The 18,712-nt window shown below is 41.5% G+C and overlaps 2 protein-coding genes across 4 annotated transcripts in view; one reads left to right on the forward strand and one right to left on the reverse strand.

Annotated features, from left to right (window-relative positions):
- Positions 1 to 18,712, reverse strand: part of LOC149304882 (sushi, nidogen and EGF-like domain-containing protein 1) — a 23,056-nt gene continuing 4,344 nt past the window's right edge. The window contains exons 1-7 of one of the 3 annotated variants that reach the window (XM_089478191.1): positions 16,631 to 16,681; positions 6,516 to 6,551; positions 5,455 to 5,585; positions 4,438 to 4,719; positions 2,964 to 3,101; positions 1,237 to 1,406; positions 1 to 290 (exon numbers count right to left, since the gene is read on the reverse strand). In XM_089478191.1, coding sequence (XP_089334317.1) covers positions 287 to 290; positions 1,237 to 1,406; positions 2,964 to 3,101; positions 4,438 to 4,719; positions 5,455 to 5,585; positions 6,516 to 6,551; positions 16,631 to 16,646 — 777 coding nt within the window. In that variant the 5' untranslated portion in view covers positions 16,647 to 16,681 and the 3' untranslated portion in view covers positions 1 to 286. Of the gene's footprint in view, positions 291 to 1,236; positions 1,407 to 2,963; positions 3,102 to 4,437; positions 4,720 to 5,454; positions 5,586 to 6,515; positions 6,552 to 11,958; positions 12,003 to 16,630; positions 16,682 to 18,712 lie in introns of those variants that run through there. The other 2 variants (XM_089478188.1, XM_089478192.1) reach the window with 2 other exon arrangements.
- LOC149304883 (IgGFc-binding protein-like) overlaps positions 18,676 to 18,712 on the forward strand; it is a 17,920-nt gene continuing 17,883 nt past the window's right edge. The window contains exon 1 of the mRNA XM_089478187.1: positions 18,676 to 18,697. The gene's annotated coding sequence lies outside the window, so the exon portion shown is untranslated. The remainder of the gene's footprint in view (positions 18,698 to 18,712) is intronic.

Raw genomic sequence — 18,712 nt, forward strand, 5'->3', positions numbered from 1 at the left:
AAAACAACAACAACAAAACCCTGTGTACATGCTTGCACATGCAAACACACACATTCTAACAGTCATGCACTTTATCAGTCAACCTGACCATCTCCTGTCATTCAGGAAATGGATCTGGGAGAGAATCAATGTGAGTACAATTGTTTATTGCTACACTACAATGGACAGTAGCTCCAGAAACCTCCTTGATTGTATCAGGTGGCAGAGAGATCTTTGTAAGCATGTTGCTACAGACTGTCTCCATGCTGGGGATGAACATGAGGTCCTTGAGTCGGTGGAAGAGGTGTCACCTAGTGAAAAGAGACAGCAACATTGCAAATAGAAAAGAGATTGCATCCTCCCTCCCTGCAGCACTTTTTGAATCTTACAGGGCCTGTACAGACTGGTCAAAATAAAGCTGCTTTGGGTCACTTTTGGAGTTATGCTGCTTAAATGACACACACATCTTAGGACTGGAGTATGGCTTTTGTGCGGCTTTTGGCCTCTTAGGACACATGCATCATTTAAACAGCATAGCTCCAAAGTGACCAAAAGCAGCTTTATTTTGGCCTATCTGTACAGGCTCACATATACATTAAATAGAGCCCTTGGTTCATGAAATAAAGTTGAAATCCTGTACATTTATCTGGAAGTAGAATCTGTGAGAATGGGGCTGCATGCAGTAATATCCTATGACAGTAAAAGTGAAATAACAATGCTATAATTGTGTCTTGTACAGAATCATAGAACAAAAGATTCAAAATCGGGGGTTTAAACAGCGATTATCTCACACAAAACGCGATATCACACAATTTTCACTCAATGCCGCTATTAAACAGGCAATAAACAACAATAAATCATTTATGAGGAAATCCCCAAAAATGATTTGTTGCTTTTTATTGCCTGTTTAGTAGCGGTGTGTGTGAAAATCTTAAGCACGATATCATGTTTTGCATGGGATAATCGCTGTTTAAATCCCCGATTCCCCCCCGATCTTCCCTGTGTGATAAAGTCCTAAGGGAGTGTGTTCCATTGTCAAACATCTGCTACTGTCAGGAGGTTCCTCCTCATGGGTCCCACAGCTGGGCAACTATGGGGGTCTGGGAGCTGTACATGCCCATAGGTCCTTCCTTAGACGTTTCTACCCCCTCCTCTTTTTCTAACATTTAGAAAATACAACCAAAATGTAGAGAACTCAGGTTTACATATTCCTTTCACAAACCAGTACAAAATGAAAAGAGATGATCTGATGCTTACTCCAAACAGTCACTTTCCTCTGTGGTGACTCCAACCACATATTCATCAACTTGGAACATCCATTGCCCTGGCCTTCTTACATTGGTGGTTTCTGCAATTTTGAGGATATCAGGGGTGCGGGAACCAGGGATGTTATAATAATTGATTTTGTCTCCACTGTCAAATCCAGCCTGGGGAGGAGATCCAAGAGAAAAAACCATGAACCACCCAATCCTACAGTATCGCTAGCAAACCTTCTATCCAGCATAACACAGCATATTACGTTTTCAATTGATTTTAACCACCACAGGGCACAAATCAATGGATTATATTGTAAAAGCTATATGTAAGTCATATGTTTTAGAAATTCATAGTGAAAGAAAAATTCATTTTTGACTGGTTATGTGGCATTTTGAGCTGCTTCATCTTACTTTTTACACTTTGGGAATAATTAGGGCAGATACACTGAAATCAAGGGAGCCCATGGGCCCAAACAGACAGGCCAAAATAAAGCTGCTTTGGGTCACTTTGGAGGTATGCTGTTTAAATGATGCATGCGTCCTAAGAGGCTGGAAGCCGCGCTTCAGTCCTAAGGACTTCTAGCCTCTTAAGATGCATGTGTCATTTAAACAGCATACCTCCAAAGTGACCTGAAGCAGCTTTATTTTGGCCTGTCTGTTTGGACCCTGAGTTTCTCATTTCTAACTTGAATACTATGGATCTTAGTGGATGTATTCTAGATATGACTAAGAGCTCTTCAAAACTAGATTAAAGATGCATGAGGTATCTTGCAATATAGCCCATCGGTTTTTGCTGGGTTTTGCTGCTTGTTGTCTCCTCTGTCCATTCTTTTTTTTGATTGTTTGTTTCATTCAGTCATTTTTTTTAAACTATTTTTAGTGATTTCTTGAGTCTTCCCTAGGACTCTTCCTTTAAAAAACAAACCAGAACGAGACATGGTTTCTTAAAGTGTTCCAATGGAAAATCCTAGGAAGGGCTAATCTCCTCCTGCTTTGTTTGTTTGTCTGTTTTTAAATTCTTTGGAGTTTATCACATGGAATTTCTCTTAATTTTGAATGAAAAGAAAGTGGGGCCAGAATGCATTCATGTGAATTTGCTAGTTCAGCGAATTTACGTGAATTCGAATTGCGTTTGAACTGACTTCCCATTGCCCGAAAATAGCTTGCCATTGCCCGAAATTGCGTGTGGTAGTCTATCAACGCATAGCCTACTGCTTATAATACTTGTAAGGTAGCTTACACATGATTCCCAGGTACCAGGGCTGGATGTACAGCTGGAAGCACATCATGTACAGTGATGCCTCTTGTTTCTTACTGTGAAATAGAGCTGGGCTAAAATGGTTTCTTGTCTGAGAAAAAGGCAAAAATAGCACTACTCCTCATTCCCAATCTAAACCAACTGGATAGGCATGGAGCAAGTAAGCTTCCTCCATTTTCCCTGAGGAATCCAGTTCTGCGATCCAACAAATGAGAAAGGTTAACATCTCAGGAAGATCTGTTGGTGTGGGGCTGCCTTGAAGTATTTGTGGTCTGTGTCATTTCCCTCACTCTGCCTAATGGCTGGCTGGCACTATAGTCAATTACACCAATAGTTATACCCTGAAATATAAGGCATTAAATTAATGCTTAATGCTCTTTCTCTGTAAGAAGCATGATCACTTTATTGCACTGATCCTTTGATCCCAAACTGCCCATGCACTGTATAATATGAGGTCTTGCCAGTCTTACTTGAGCTGGGGTTCCACCAAGACCTGTCTTAGACTTTCCTCCACTTGCTGTCCCTGTGGTCCACTGAATTTCATCATAGTTCAGCACGATGAAGGATAGTTCTCCATTGGTGATCAAGACAGCCTGGAAAGTGTTGACCTGCAGCAAGGAGGAAAGAGACCTCTGGGCAACTCTGAAGCTAACGAAAGCACAAGGAGATAATCTTTGACTGCCCTGCAATGTGGTTAGTTTAGCAGCTCTGACTTGGATTTCACACAAAAATAGCAAGTAGCTTTCCCCATGTTTGCTGGGGATGATGGAAATTGTAGTCCAATACTTCTGGAGGCTACTCGACTGGGAAAAACTGTGGTAGAAGGATCACAAGGGCATCCCCCACCCCAATAACAAAATAATGTACTTGTGACAAAAGCAAAGAATTGAACATTGAAGGTCTGGGAAGAGTCACATTGCTGTCCTATCTCATGATCTCCTTCTCTTTCTCCCTCCATCATATATATATATATATATATATATATATATATATATGAGAGAGAGGGGGGATTTGGACAGTATGGCCCTTGTGGTCTCTTCCAACTCTATGATTCTATGATATAGATAGATAGATAGATAGATAGATAGATAGATAGATAGATAGACAGACAGACAGACAGACAGACAGACACACACACACACACACAGACACAGACACACAGCTGACAATTTTAGTAGAGGATCAGGGGATGCTGGTTCAAGACTGGAGAAAGAGAGAAACCAACAAGGAAAGGAAAGAGGAGAGATTGGTGAGATCTCTGGGGGAGGAATAGTGTGTCCGAAGCCATGCACATCTGGGCATTTTCACTCATCATTTCTAAATGTACATCTATACACATAAACTAGAAGTAAACATTTTGTGCAACACCATACCCTCCAACTGTCCCGATTTGGCAAGGATACCCCTAATTAATTCTCTGCAGTCCCAATTTTTCAGCTACTTTTAAAATGTCCCAGTTTCTCTCTCCTCCTTCTACTTTCCTTCTTGGATCTCAGCTTACTCCAAATGTTGCAAACTGAGTTCAAAGTGCAAAAGTAGTGTGCACTCAGTTAACTCAATAGTGGCGAGGAGAAGAGGGAGAAGACTCTGTCTGCCTTTACCAGTAGACTCAGGCAACAGGGAACTGCTGCAGCCTCTCCTAGCTTGTGTGTTCTTTCTTATCAATAACCTTTTTCCATACTGATCTCACTCTGATGTTACATGTACCCCAGCTTTCATCTGTGAAATGCTAGACGGTATGCAAACATTCTTGATGCATGCACTCCTTTTTTGGCAACATGTAAGTGGCCATCTTATACGAGGCTCTAGAGTTCTTCCTCCTTGGCCAATCTGAGCATTTGGACCACTAATACATTCTTCCTGCCACATGGATATGTTTTCTCTTATGCTTAGGAAAGCAGTTTAACTTTGCAGCTAAAGCATACAGGTCAGTGAAAGTCCTACCTTGTTTGAAGCTGATCCAAAGTAGGCCACACGGTCCCAGGTCGCAATGAGGGTCCAGGTAGCTGTGAAAGGGATCTCGGGGAAGTTCAGATTGATGTCCGCAGTGCAGCGACTAAGCATTGCTTGGTCTTGGGTTTGCCTCCACAGAACATCCCCACCTATAACATTGTTAACGTCCGCCCAATATGGGGCAACAAAGGGAGTTCCACCGTCCAGGGGGAAAGGGTCCGGTGTGTACTGTGAAACGTTCACACCAAAGGAGACCACACCATTATTGTTTACCTGAAGAAAAGAGACAGAAGATATGAATGACAATGAGTAGCCGGAGTGTAGTTGGGGGGGGGGGGGCAAAATGAGGATACAAAGAGGAATTTGATATCCAATGAAATTTTCTTTCAGTGCTCAGATTTCTAGCATTTCAGTGACTTAAATATTTAAGTGCAGTTCATTTAAGCGTTTATAAATACAATTTGATCATCCAAAGAAAATAGGCAGGCAAAAGGACCAAGGGATTGTGAACATCACAAATACAAAAGTTCTAGATGTAAACCACTTTCAGTGTCTCACACTCTGGAATGCTAGAAATTTGGAGTTGAAGAAGGCCTGAAGAAGGCCAATCTGTGGCAAGGCTAAACACGCTGGGCTTTTAAAGATGATTTTGCCTATACATATCAATTAGGATATGCAAATTGGTGTCTTCTTTTATAATCTCTGCTAATATCTATAGTTTTTTTGTGGGTTTTTTGGGGCTATGAGGCCATGTTCTAGAAGAGTTTATTCCCGACGTTGTGGTTGGCATCTTTTAATATCTTCTAGTTTCTTTGGAGATACAAAAATAGCTGCCCTAAGCTTTTCATCAGATAAAGCAGTTTGCCTTTTATTTCTGACAGATGTGCAAAAATCAAGGGGTCAAGGTACATCAGCAAAGATACAGGTGGAACTGGCAGCCTGAATTTGGTGCCAACCTGCCTTCTAGTAAAGGAACATGCAGGGTTGTTCTGACCAAGTGTTACATACATAAAGAGAGTAGTATTTCTTGCCATAGAAGGTAAAGGGCACTGGAATGGTGATCTCTGGAGATGTCCCATCATCTGACTTGGAATTCTTTGTGTCTCCCTGGTCTGTGCCATAAGGATACATCAGTGATGCTAGAATAGGAAAGAATGGCTTGTTACGTAGTGTTTTGGCCAGTGATTAGCTTTCCAGAAACAAAACACCACTTTGCAGAGGGATGTAATGCATTGGATTAGGCCTAGGCTGGGCTGGTTCATAATATATTGTTGCTAGGAAAAACTGATGCTAGACCCTCAGCTGCTATGAAAATTACATCTAGGTTTATACAGTACAAGAGAAACAGAAAAACCTGAGGGAGATGGAAGATGATGGCAAAGTCCCTCCTAATCGAAACATCCCTGTGCTATGAACCTGTGAGCCCTGGATCCAGTACTACAACAAGGATCTCCTAACATCTAAGGCGCATTAACTGTGGAGTACATTATCACACGAACATCTAAGCCAGGGGTAGGCAACCTGCGGCCCACGGGCCGGATGCGGCCCGGCAAGGCCTTGGGACCGGCCCCAGCCCGGTCCTGCCACCGATTGCCGCCGGAGCCTTTGGCCTATCAGGAGGAGGCAGGCAAGGGGGGCAATTGTCTATAGAAGCCTCCGAAACATGCATTTATATTAACATTTTTTAAAAAATCAGCAAATTTTTTCGCGTGTCCTGCATTTTTTTAAAAAACTGTCCTACATTTGAAAATTTTGTACTACATTTGTCCTGGTTTATTTATTTATTTAATTTTTTAAAAAATTATTTAGTTATTTATTTTTTTGCTTTGGCCCCCCAGTTGTCTGAGGGACAGCAACCCGGCCCACAGCTCAAAAAGGTTGCCTACCCCTGATCTAAGCATCCTGTTTTGCCTATAATAGTAGTACACATGGAGGCACAGGAGCCCTAGGTGTCTCCTGGACTTTACTTACCTTCATACCACTTCATTTTTATACCAATATTACACACTTTTATGGTCTTCTGATATACCGCAACCCAAATTCAGGTTCTCCAGTCAACCAAATCTTACCTTTTGAGTTCTCAACAGGAGAAGTCAGTGCTAATCCTAAGAAAAACAACAACAAAGAGACAGATCTGTAACCCATGCACACACATATTATTTCTTGCTATGCCAGTAACTTCCATGGAGATCTATTGAGTTAAAGCTTGTTTGAGGAAAAGAATAAGACCAGTAGCTCAGTATTGTTTCTGAACTTGTGCCCTTTGTGTCTGTATGTGCTTTTAGGTCAACTGTTGAGTTATGGTGACCCCATAACATTCATAGGGTTTTCTTAGTCAGAGGTGGTTTTGCCAGTTCCTTCCTCTTAAATACAGCCTAGAGCACCTGATACTTCTCATATCTCATATCACACATCTACCAGCCCCATAGCATTCATCTTGAACAGGATCCAACCCTATACATTTTACTTGAAATTTCCTTATGAAGATAGCTGTAATAAATCATGAGCATATTGAATCAATCCCATTCTCAGTCTACTTACAATCAAGCTAAAATCAGACCTCATCTCCCATTTACAAAAAGAACTGCCTATACAAGAAAGTCTGGATTTATGAGACTTACCCACTGTCAGAAGGAGGAAGGCCCAGAGGGTCTCCATGCTGCCAGCTCGTTTTTGTGTAAGAGACCAATGAGGCCTTCGCTGTTGGTTGTTGTGTATTCCAAATAAAGTAATGGAGATGTGTGTGTGTACATATATATGCTCCCCCCCCCTTCATCCACACCTAGCTTTACAGAGGGAGGGCAAACATTTCTCATAAAGGACAAAAGAAAGACATTAGCCAAACAACCCATTTCAACAGTTTAATCTTATTGAATTTCTTTGCACATCGTTCGTGATAAACGGATCACAACCTCAATAGATGGGCAGTTCCAGCTCCTTGATCAAATCAGGAAATGTTCATAACTCTGTACCTTGACAAATAAAGGGGACAGTCACATGTAATCCTATGTCATCACACTTTTTCAGCTGCTTGTAAAATGTCCCAGCTTTTCTCTCCTCTTCCCAATTTTCCTCTTTGTCCTCTGTTTACTTCAGTTGCTCCAAACTGACTTCAGAGTGCAAAACCAGTTTGCACTCAATTCACTGAGCAGGGGGATAGATCCTGCCCTTCCCTGTAATCTCAGGCAAAAGCAAACTGCTACAGCCTTTCCTAACTTGTTTGTTTTTCCTTATTGTTGTTTACCATCTTGACCACTATCTGAAGTTGCTTGGCCACATGTATTCCGGCTTTGGTATGTGATACGTTGGAAGGTACATTCATCGTGAAGGGCACACCTGAGAAGTTACTTGATATACTTTTTGGTTGGGATCTTCTTGAGGGTGCTGTGCCAGTGTAACTCCTGGTTAGGCCATGGACTGCACTATTTACATACTTGTACAAAAAGGTATTCATTACCCCTATATACAGGATGTTTCTCTGTGAAGCTAAACCCATGTAACTACACTGGCTTCATGTTTTCACCAGCATTAAGTAGAATCTTTGGTTTTTATTTGATACATCACACCTGATTATTTCAAAAATTGGATATTTCAGAGTGGATGAAAGTAATGGGGCAAAAAGAAATGGATGTGTGAAACTGAACGCCACCAATTATTGTTATAATCATTTCTAAATTGCAGGAAACATGTTGGTGACATATATGTGAATAACCTGGGGTTGCATGAGTGCATCTCTTTTCTGAAAATTGTGAAAAGAAGAAATCAGTCCTTTCTTCCACAATGTTTGCCACAGTATGTTGAAGCATGGTCCACTGTCTATTTATTGGCGGGCAGCAAACCTACTATTGCAGCCAAGGAGATATGGAAGGCTGGGTGCTTCTCACCTCTGGTCTATCAGAGCAATGCTGCTGTCATCCTCTGGAAACCATAGAGGATACCTGTTGCTGTGTGTCCAGATATTTTCCCTATCAACCTGAGTCTATATTTTTGAATATTTTGTATATGCATTCTTTAATTTTTATCTTATTGGGAACTGTTTGTCAGAAAAAGTAAAGTTTCCTGGTTTCTTTGTAAAAGAAAAACAAGGCTGTTGACCTTGTCATTGTGATGTAGGTTGACACATCACAAGTCAACAGGATGTATTTGCTCTCATGTCTCAAATGTCTGATACCCAGAACTTCCATCTCTAGCTTATTGTTTGATTTGCTATTATGTGAGTCCAAAATAACACCAGAAAACCAGTGGACCTTAGTTTTAGCCTAGCCTTCAAATGTGTTTGCTAATATTTACTTACATTGTCCTGATTTCCTGTGGGTGATGGGTGCACTTTTACTCCAGATTAACCATGTTCTCCTCACCTAAGCGAGGAGAGGAGCACGATGTGGAGGTGTCATATTTGTTTCTTTGACTGAATGATTGCTCATATTGGCGCCTTACAGACGGGCCTAAGCGGCGCCGTCATTGCGCCAGGAATACGCGCGAGGGGCGGCGCTTCCGGACGCTCCTTGCCCCTCGCGCGTATTCCGTACGGCAAGATGGCGGCGCCCTATACAGATGGGCGTGGCCATCTCGACGTAACGGACGCACAGCGTCCGGACGTCTAAACCCGGAAGAGCCGTCACGAGTGCGCGCTTTGGCACTTGTGGCGGCTCTTCCGGGTTGCCGGAAGGAGTGTGATTTCTGCACTCCTTTTTTGCAGCGTGGAGGAGTCGTGCGGTTTGGCTGCTGCGGCTCCTCCGCGCTGCAACCGGCAGCGGCCCAAGACCGCCCCTTTTGGGCGGTCTGTAACAGGCCACTCTTGCCAACAAAAGTATTAAAGGTGGCTAACAATAAAATATAGATTAAAATGTGTATCGTTATTCAAGGTATTAAAAACATGGCAATAAATAATAGCCTCTACGATCACCTAAAGACACCATTTCTTGTCTAATCCTGGAATCTAAGCATAGTCAGCTCTGGTTAGTACTTGGATGGGAGACCACCAATGAATACCAGGTGCTGTAGGCTGTATTTCAGAGGATGGAGCTTGCAAACCACCATTTTTTGCCTATGAAAACTGTATGAAATTCATGGGGTTGTCATAAGTTGACAGCTGACTTGAAAGCATGCACACACGCAAACACAAAATCACCTTGACTAGCAAACCATCTTATGTGCCAAAGTCTAAATCTAGAGGAGTACCAATGGAAGGAATGCAGAATGGACATTATCAGACATGGGAAATTGGAAGTATAATCCAATGGCAATCCAAACACAATCATGGGGTTTAATGTTATTGCGTGATAGACTACCACACGCAATTTTGGGAAATGGGAAGCCAGTCCGAACGCGATCATGGGATTTCACGTTAATGCATGAGAGGTGATCACACACAATTTTGGGCAATGGCAAGCTATTTTCGGGCAATGAGAAGTCAGTTCGAACACATTTCAAATTCATGTAAATTCGCTGAACTAGTGAATTCACATAAATGCATTCTGGCCCCACTTTCTTTTCATTCAAAATTAAGAGAAATTCCTCCCGTGTGATAAACTCCAAAGTGCTGGTTATGACCTATAAAGCCCTACACATTGGTTTAGGTCCAGACTATTTGAGAGATTGTATCTCCCTATATGAACTTGCCAGAGTCCCAAGATCTTCAGGAGAAGGCTTGGTGCCACCACCATCATAGGTTTGCTTGGTGAGGACATGAGCAAGTGCCTTCTTGGTGGCTGCTCCCACTCTCTGGAACTTCCTTCCCTGCTTTCCTTTCGCCAGAAAGCAAAAACATTTTTATTTAGGTAGGCTTTTTAACATATAAACACGACTGGGTGATTTTTACATGGGGTGTTTTAGTTATGTTTTTAACTTTTGTATGTTTTTATGTTAATTTTAATACTGTTTTTATCTTGATGATTTTAATAGTTTTTATATTTTATGGTAAAATCTTTCCCTCTTTCTGGGGGAAACGTGGCAGGAAATAAGTGAAATAAATAAATAAGTAAGTAAATAAGGTTTAGTCATTAATTGTCAACCTTACCTAGCACTCAGTCAGAGATCTTTGTCACATTACAGTTACAGCATTTGGATACAGAATCCTAGGATTTGTAGTGTGGTGAAGCACTAGGACTCTTTGTTAGAGCATTGGTAACACCTCATAAAATTACATGTGCCCAGATTCCATGGGATGGAGCTATGGCAGTTCAAGTGGCATCAAATTGCTATAATTGTGTAGTTAGAAAGAGACCAGAGTCTCTTCAGTGGAGAGCGGAGTGCTCCCCCGCAATAGCTACAGAAATAATATGCACACTATCAGCTGCTACTAGAAGATACTGAGCTCAGCTGGTTTAATGCAAGTCCATCTCACTGGACTTTGCATACAAAATTTGAAATGTGCCCCTGACTCTCATCCACTGTCATGCAGAAAAGTTTCCTAATAGCTGATTTGTTGATCTTTCAATGAGAAAAGCAAAGTCACTCCCCAGAAGCAATATGCCTGTAAAAAGATACTTTATTTTTGGTTGTGTGTGTGTGTGTGTGTGTGTGTGTGCCCTCAAATCATCTGTCAGCTTCTGGTGTCTGCATGAAGTTTGCAGGGTTTTCTTAGGCAAGGTACATCCAGAGGTAGTTTAGCTAGTTCCTTCCTCTGAGATACAATCTATAGCAACTGGTGTTCGTTGGTGGTCTCCCAATCCAAGTACTTACCAGGGCTGACTCTGCTTCACTTCCATGATCAAATGAGATCTTGTGCCTTTAGAGTATTTAGGTCCATTTTTGGCCTTTATGCTGAAGTTGAAATTCCAGCTGAATGACCAAATACAAGAAAGGAGTTTATCACATGGGAGGAATTCCTCTTAATTTTGAATAAAGAGGGCCAGAACGCATTCACATGAATTCGCTAGTTCAGCGAATTTATGTGAATTCGAATTGCATTCGAACTGACTTCCCATTGCCCAAAAATAGCTTGCCATTGCCCGAAATTGCATGTGATCACCTCTCACGCAGTAACATGAAACCCCATGATTGCATTTGGACTGATTTCCTATTGCCTGAAATTTCATGTGGTGTTCTATCATGCAATAACATTAAACCCCATGATTGCATTCGGATTGCCATTGGATTATACTTCCAATTTCCCTTGTCTGACAAACTCCAGTCTCTCCCACCCCAAATGTACGAATGCTAGATCTCAGGGTCTGTGGTCCTCAGGAATTGGAAAACACAAAACAAAACTCAGTGAAAATACTGCCATTAAAATATATACTTTTAAAATGGAGTGCTGCTGACCAAAATGTTGGAGGTTGCTTTGGAATGCAGGGGGCAGTTCTGTTCAATACAGAATCTAGAAAACTTAGTTCCCATCCAGAAAAAAAGTGTTCTCATTAATTAGACTTTGCCTTTTTTAAATTTGAATGACATTCTCAAAACAACTGTGGTGATCAAGATAAATGAGGTCAAGAAGAGACATCTAATTCTCATATATCTAACTTCTGTTTTAAAAGTAGGAGTTCCAAAACTGGCAACATGACTCACCTATCATAATTTCAAAAGGGAATGTCAAATGGCACATTTTTTTCAACCCTACAGGAGAAAAGACACGGCAACATTTTAATGCCAACATGCTAACCTGTTATAGCAGGGGCAGAAAACCTCTACTCCTGCAAAAGAATGGTGCAAAAGTAAAGCAATCATTGCCCTAAGCCATAAGGGAGAAATGGTCAAGAATGATGGGAGTTGTGGTCCAACAACATCTGGAAGTCAACATGTTCCTCATTTATGTCCATAGGAACCTTTTCTTTTGCATTCAGTTGCTAGTATTTGCCACAGGTTCTTCCTAAAACAGAAATTGTGCTGACATACATGGCTGCCTAAAATGTAGTTTCCATTATTCAGACATGGCCAGCTATGTTCTCAGTGCCATTATTTGCATCTCGTTCACGTAGCACCAAGGAAGCATTCCAAACAAAGATGAAACCACTGAATAAACAGAGTTTGGAGAAAAAACATCTCAGATTACTTGCACCTATTCTTGTTATGCTTAAGGAATGATGCCAGGAAGCCACTCCTCTCCTACAAGCTTTCTATCTCCACTCTTACCTTTGCCAGGATGTGGAGTGCCCAGTGCCACATGTCCATTTTTACAGAAAGTAACCTTTCATTTGAAAAACTTCCAAAGAATAGTCCTTTGTTTGACAGAAGGATGCTGTCAGGAATTTCCCACCCAGCCATCCTTCTGTAGGCAACATGATATCAGGAAACATGAGCCGAGATCCTGGAAATCCAGGTAGGCGCAGCATAGTGTTCATCCATGCAGTTCCTCTGCCTTGGCAGGCATCAAGCCTCGGAGGCTGCTGCTACAGCTATTAAATGGCAGAGAGGATGAAGGAAGGGACTGAGTATCAGGGATTGCCTCCCATCTCTAGTGCAATTCTCTAGTCACAGGTCAACAAAACAAGATTGTCATTCCACTTTTCTGCTTCCACAGGACAGCTGTGGGGACCTTCTTTCAAGACCTGGTATGCCTCTAGTTTAGTGGCTTTGCCTCTAGTCTCACACAAAGTAGCAGGCTGCCTTCCCAAACTGCATTTATAAACAAAAACATCTGGAAGGCACAAGTATATGGAAAGCTGTAAGTATAACTGAAAAAATAAATAGCATTAAACAGAATGGCAAGTGAGCCCTCTTATGACAATAGTGAGTACTACACCTTGAAGGCCCAGGACGCATGTCCTTGCTTTTTGTTTCCTTTCCTGAGAATGTGCACATGCGCGCACACACACGTGCGTACGCACATATACACACACACAATTTGTTTCAGATCCCAATTCAGCAATTTGGAAAATTGTACGATTTTGCTTTGGCCCATTTAGATCTATGCAGAAACAACCCACTTGTGCTCGGGTTCCAAAACCCAACTCAAGATTTGAACATCTGCAGCTTTGTGCAACTTATCAACTACCAAGGGAAGCATTAATCGTGATAACTTTTAATTATAAAATGAGACTGGAAACTTTTTACCGGAGTTAGATGACATTGCCTGGCTTAGTAACCTCTTAGGAGAGGATTAGGACTGTCCAATTGCTTAACGAAATTTATTATTACAGTCGATGACCAAAAGAGTCCTATTGCTTAGTGGTAGGACTCTTTTAGAGATTCCACAAGTACATCTGTATGGTTTCTTCAGCTATTCAAAGCCATTTATCCTTGACCAGCTTCCCATATGACTGAGAACATATTTGAATAATCCATCTCTGTGGTCAGGTGCACCATGTGTCTTACTTTCTGTCACTGAAGGTAATGGTAATAGTTGTGACATACACAACTAAGGCCCCATACAGACAGGCCAAAATAAAGCTGCTTCGGGTCACTTTGGAGGGATGCTGTTTAAATGCTGCATTCATTCTAAGTGGCCAGAAGCTGCGTCAAAGCCATGCTCTAGTCCTAAGGACTGGAGCGCAGCTTTGGCGCAACTTCTGGATTCTTAGTACCCATACATCATTTAAACAGCATACCTCCAAAGTGACCCGAAGCAGCTTTATTTTGGCCTGTCTGTATGAGAACTAACAAAATTAAAACAATATTTTTATAGTATCATATGCACAGCATAAATGTGCATGCAGATACATAGTTTGGTAAAATATGTTCTGTTTTAATTATCTTGATTTGTTTAAAATGGTTCCAACTGCTTTATGATTGCTTCAAAATTGCTTTCATTGCCTGTTCCCATTCCTGGGAACTCTGGATATAGGAGGGGACAGAGATATTTAAATACGTACATAAACTGCCACATATTTTCCCTTTCACTTGAGTTTAGTTACAATCTTCACAGTAGCCAGGACGGAAATGGATTCACCTAGAAACAACATGGTGTTGTCAATTATTTCTGCGGTTTTGCAAATTTTGGGGGGATGTGAAGTCGAAGGCTTTCATGGCCGGCATCCATAGTTTTTTCTGGGTTTTTCAGACTATGTGGCCATGAGCCCACAAAAAACTATTTTTGGGGATGGTTCGAATGCTCAGTCAAGAACCATCAATTTTACAAAGATCCTGGTAGAGAGGAAAACTGCTAGAATTGGTTTGTTGATGTGGATCAGTCTAACTCTAACCAATAGGTTTCCATCATAGGACTTTATCACACAGGGAAAATCGGGGGTTTAAACATTGATCATTCTGTGAAAATCGTGCAACCGCTATTGATATTTTCACACGATATTGCTATTAAAGTGCCATTATCCCAGGAATAAACAGGCAATGAATAGCAAGAAATCATTTATGGGGAAATCCCACGAATGATTTGTTGCTGCTTATTGTCTGTTTATTGCCAGTTTATTCCCAGGACAATGGCTCTTTAATCGTGATGTGTATGAAAATTTAATCAGTGTTTAAATCCCCCTATTTTCCCGGTGTGATAAAGTCCATAGTCAAGTCATATTCAAGATGGTGAAGGGGACAATGCCAATAAGTCCATGCCTACTCTAGAAATGCCAACATTCCTGAAAGGATTGAATAGCGGTTGAACGCCCATCCCATCTCAAGTTTAAAAGTTTTAATTTTTTGCTCAAATATTCCTTCCTGTTCTATGTTCCTTATAATATACATAATGTACTATAATACAAAATAAAATTTAAAATGGTTTGAAAAGTGGTAGCAAGGTCACAGAAGAAACATTTTGCAACGTTGTCAAGTACGAAACAGCTAACAAACCACAGAATGCACTGGAAATGAATGACCCTCTGTACTTCCCTGTTGCTATCTGAATTCCTGCAGCAAAGCAGAATTCCTGGAATATATGCTGATGAAAGGGGAAATCCCCAGTATGTCGTAAAGCATCTAGAGTACAAGTAGATATGGGAGAGGTGAATTTTATTTGTTGATTTGATTCAAAACTCCAAATTGTTGGCATGTAGTTCTTCTCATTCATCAAATTAGGCAACAGATTAAAGTTGCTCAAAAGGTTTTAAACCTCTCCACACTCTGCAGTTCCCTAGAGTTGCACCAACTCCTTAAAAAACAAAACAGTTTCACAACCCCGGTGTTGCAATCAATTGAAATGAGAAGCATCGTATAAATCACATCGTGCCCTGGGACTGACCCGGTTGCTACACAAATCACTGCAGGAAAAGAACAAAAACTCTTTGCATTTTCGTTTGTGCAAACAACAGTAGGAAAAGCTAATATGTTATCCAAAATCAAGAATATACTGTAACAGGGAAACTGTTGTGTTGTAGATATCAGATATCCCAGCATCTGTTCGCTTGGGATATTGAGATGAATGATTATAGGAGTTTGGTGAAATTGCCCTGTACCGTCCAAAACAGCACAGTTCTAGGCCTAATGGAATGGTGTTCATGCTAAAAGGTGTTGTAGTTAAATCAACTTGTACTAAAGAGGGGATGAGCAAAATGTGAGTCTCCTGGTGTCAGACTGTACCTCACATCAGACCTAGCTGATTTGGGAGCATGATGCTGTGGCCTTGCACCATCCTCCATCCTCCATCTTGAAGGAAAGAGAGGCAGGCTAGCTCCAACTGCCTGCCTGGAAGAAGAAGAAGAGCGGGGGGTTGGACTGGATGGCCCTAGTGGTCTCTTCCAACTCTATGATTCTATGATTCTATGAGCCCTCCCTCCGGCCCATTTGCCTTGGTCCAGGCTTCAGAGGGAGAGAAGAGAGAAGAATGCTGGACCTGATCCCCTCCCCTCCTCACCATTCCCTTCTCCTTTTGTGTCGTGTCTTTTAGATTGTAAGCCTGCGGGCAGGGAACTGTCTATTATCCCCTCTGTTGTAAACCACTCAGATTCCCAGTGACTGGGCGGTATATAAATAAATCCTATTATTATTATTAAAGCAGGGGAGAGAAGGACTTTTCTTGCATAGCAAATGTAGGCGTGACCATCAGAACAACACTATGAATTCTGATGAGTTCCTTACACATACTACAACGAGAAGATGCTCCAGTTTTCCCTACCTTTGGGGAGGCAAGGCTAAAGATGGTATTGCATGCACTGGTAACCTCAAGGCTGGACTTCTGCAATGCCCTTTACATTGGGCTACCTCTGTACCAAGTTTGGAAATTTCGGCTAATCCAAAATATGGCAGCCAGATTGATTACAGGGACATCTAGGAGTGATCATATTACACCAATATTAAAATCATTCCACTGGCTGCCATTTAGTTTATGGGCAAGGTACAAAGTATTGGTTATTACCTTTAAAGTCCTGCATGGTTTGGGGCCAGGTTACCCACAGGATCTCCTTCTCCCATATAATCCACACTGTATGCTCAGGTCCTATAGTGGACATTTATTCCAGTCAGCCAGGACTAGGTTGGCAACTGTCGGCCAGATGACTTTTTCTTCAGCCACCCCTAGACTGTGGAACTGCCTGCCGGAAGAGATTCGACAACTGAATATGCTGTCTGAATTCAAAACAGCATTAAAGACCAGTCTCTTCTAGCAGGCTTACCCAGATGATTTTTAAATTGTGAATTTTAAATTATTAATTTTAAATGTGGATTGTTTTAATATGCGTATATCTTGTCCTTTTAAGTTGTATCCATGTCCTTTTAAATTGATGTGTATTTTAATTGATGTTATTTAACTGATGTGGTGTGTCTGTTAATTGTTATTGTTCCCGGTGGGGAGAGGTGGTTAAATCATCATCATCATCATCATCATCATCATCATCATCATCATCATCATCTAATGTTTCCCCCCTCAAAATAATATATGGTGTGCATAGGGAGAAATGGAGTGGGGAGGGAGAATAAATTCTGCCATTGAAAGGTGCAGTCCTCTAGACTGGTAAGCTACCAACATTTATTTTGGTATCTAGTGTTCCTTTTTACACAAACACAATTGAACCAGGCCTTCCAGAGTTTTGGAGCCCATGGCTTTTGCTTGCACACTCTCCCCCCAACCCTTGTTATGCTCAAGTATGTAAAAAATCCCACCTTACCTCACTGGAGTCTAAAGCCATGCATATCATTTTGTGCTCTTGCCATAAATCAATGCTTTTGATCTCATACTGCTGATTACGGTACTATATGATTCTCTTGATGTTAGGCATTACACTTTCTCTGTCATGTGCACAGGCCTACCAGTATATTAGATATCAAAATCCTATCTTCCACTTATGAAAGGCGGTTTACCTATTCTATCCAAGCCCTTTAGCATATGAAAATCTGGGTGATGAACTACTGAAACCACTCCGTTAATAAAAAATTGTAAAGATGCGAAAGTGAAATCGAATCCTTAACTGCCGTGGCTCCACCCTACAGAATCCTGGGATTTATAGTTTTGTGAGCGCTGCGGAAGTCCCCAATCTGTTCCGCATCCATCCCACAGCAGCCAATTTTCAAGAACAATTCTGAACAGTTCTTGAAAATTGGCTGCTGTGGGACGGATGAAGAATGGATTGGGGCTTTTCGGTGGCATCAGGGGCATTCTGCCATGTGGTAAGACACGTTCTCCCCCCGATCCATACCCTTCCATCCCGTTCCATTCCCATGCCACAGAGAGCTGTGTGATAAGCTTACAAGTGTACAATAAGGCAACCTCCATGTCTTTCCTCCCAGGATTTCCTTCCCAGCACATTCACTGATTCATTGGCAGGCATGAATAATCCCTTTTAATTTGAACCAGTTATTCTTCAACAAACACACCAGATTGCTACTATCTTCCTCTCCTCCTCTGCACCCTGTGCTTCCTTCTACCACTTCACTCTTCTGTGTGCTTTGTATCAGTCAAAACTCTAGAAGTTTATGGTAGAGACTTAAAACACAAATATTTGAAGTGGATTATCTTTTAATACATTTTACTGGCAGAATGTGGGCGCTGGGCTGATTCACCCTTCTTTGGCTCATGAGTTCATGTTTTTGTCCAGCTGGAGGCATTATTTGAAAAGATTACCTAGATTAGAGCCATTTTTCTTTAGTTTTTCATTGGGTTGGATTCTGAAGCAACACAGTTGATAACCTTCACCACAGATAGGTTCAGCAAACTGTGACTTTGTTAGTTCTTTTTGCCTCAGAGATAGCATGAGATACCACCTCAGGGGGAGCATCGGCCTCTGCATATTCCCCTTTTTGATCATACAACAAATACATCATTCCCAGGGATCCTCAGAAAGCATTGCAACTTGTCTATGCACACAGGGAGTTTCCATCACCACCTCATCCATCTCTCTTTGAGAAACTCTCAGAATGAGACATTTTGCTGAATGTTTGGCTCGCAACTCCTCACTAACTAGGAAATGCCCAGGTTCAAGAGCTGCAGGTGAGAAAAGGTGGG

This window comes from Sceloporus occidentalis, unplaced genomic scaffold (genome assembly GCF_023333645.1).
Source record: "Sceloporus occidentalis isolate IW3139 unplaced genomic scaffold, rSceOcc1.0.p SCAF_13, whole genome shotgun sequence".
NCBI lineage: Eukaryota > Metazoa > Chordata > Lepidosauria > Squamata > Phrynosomatidae > Sceloporus > Sceloporus occidentalis.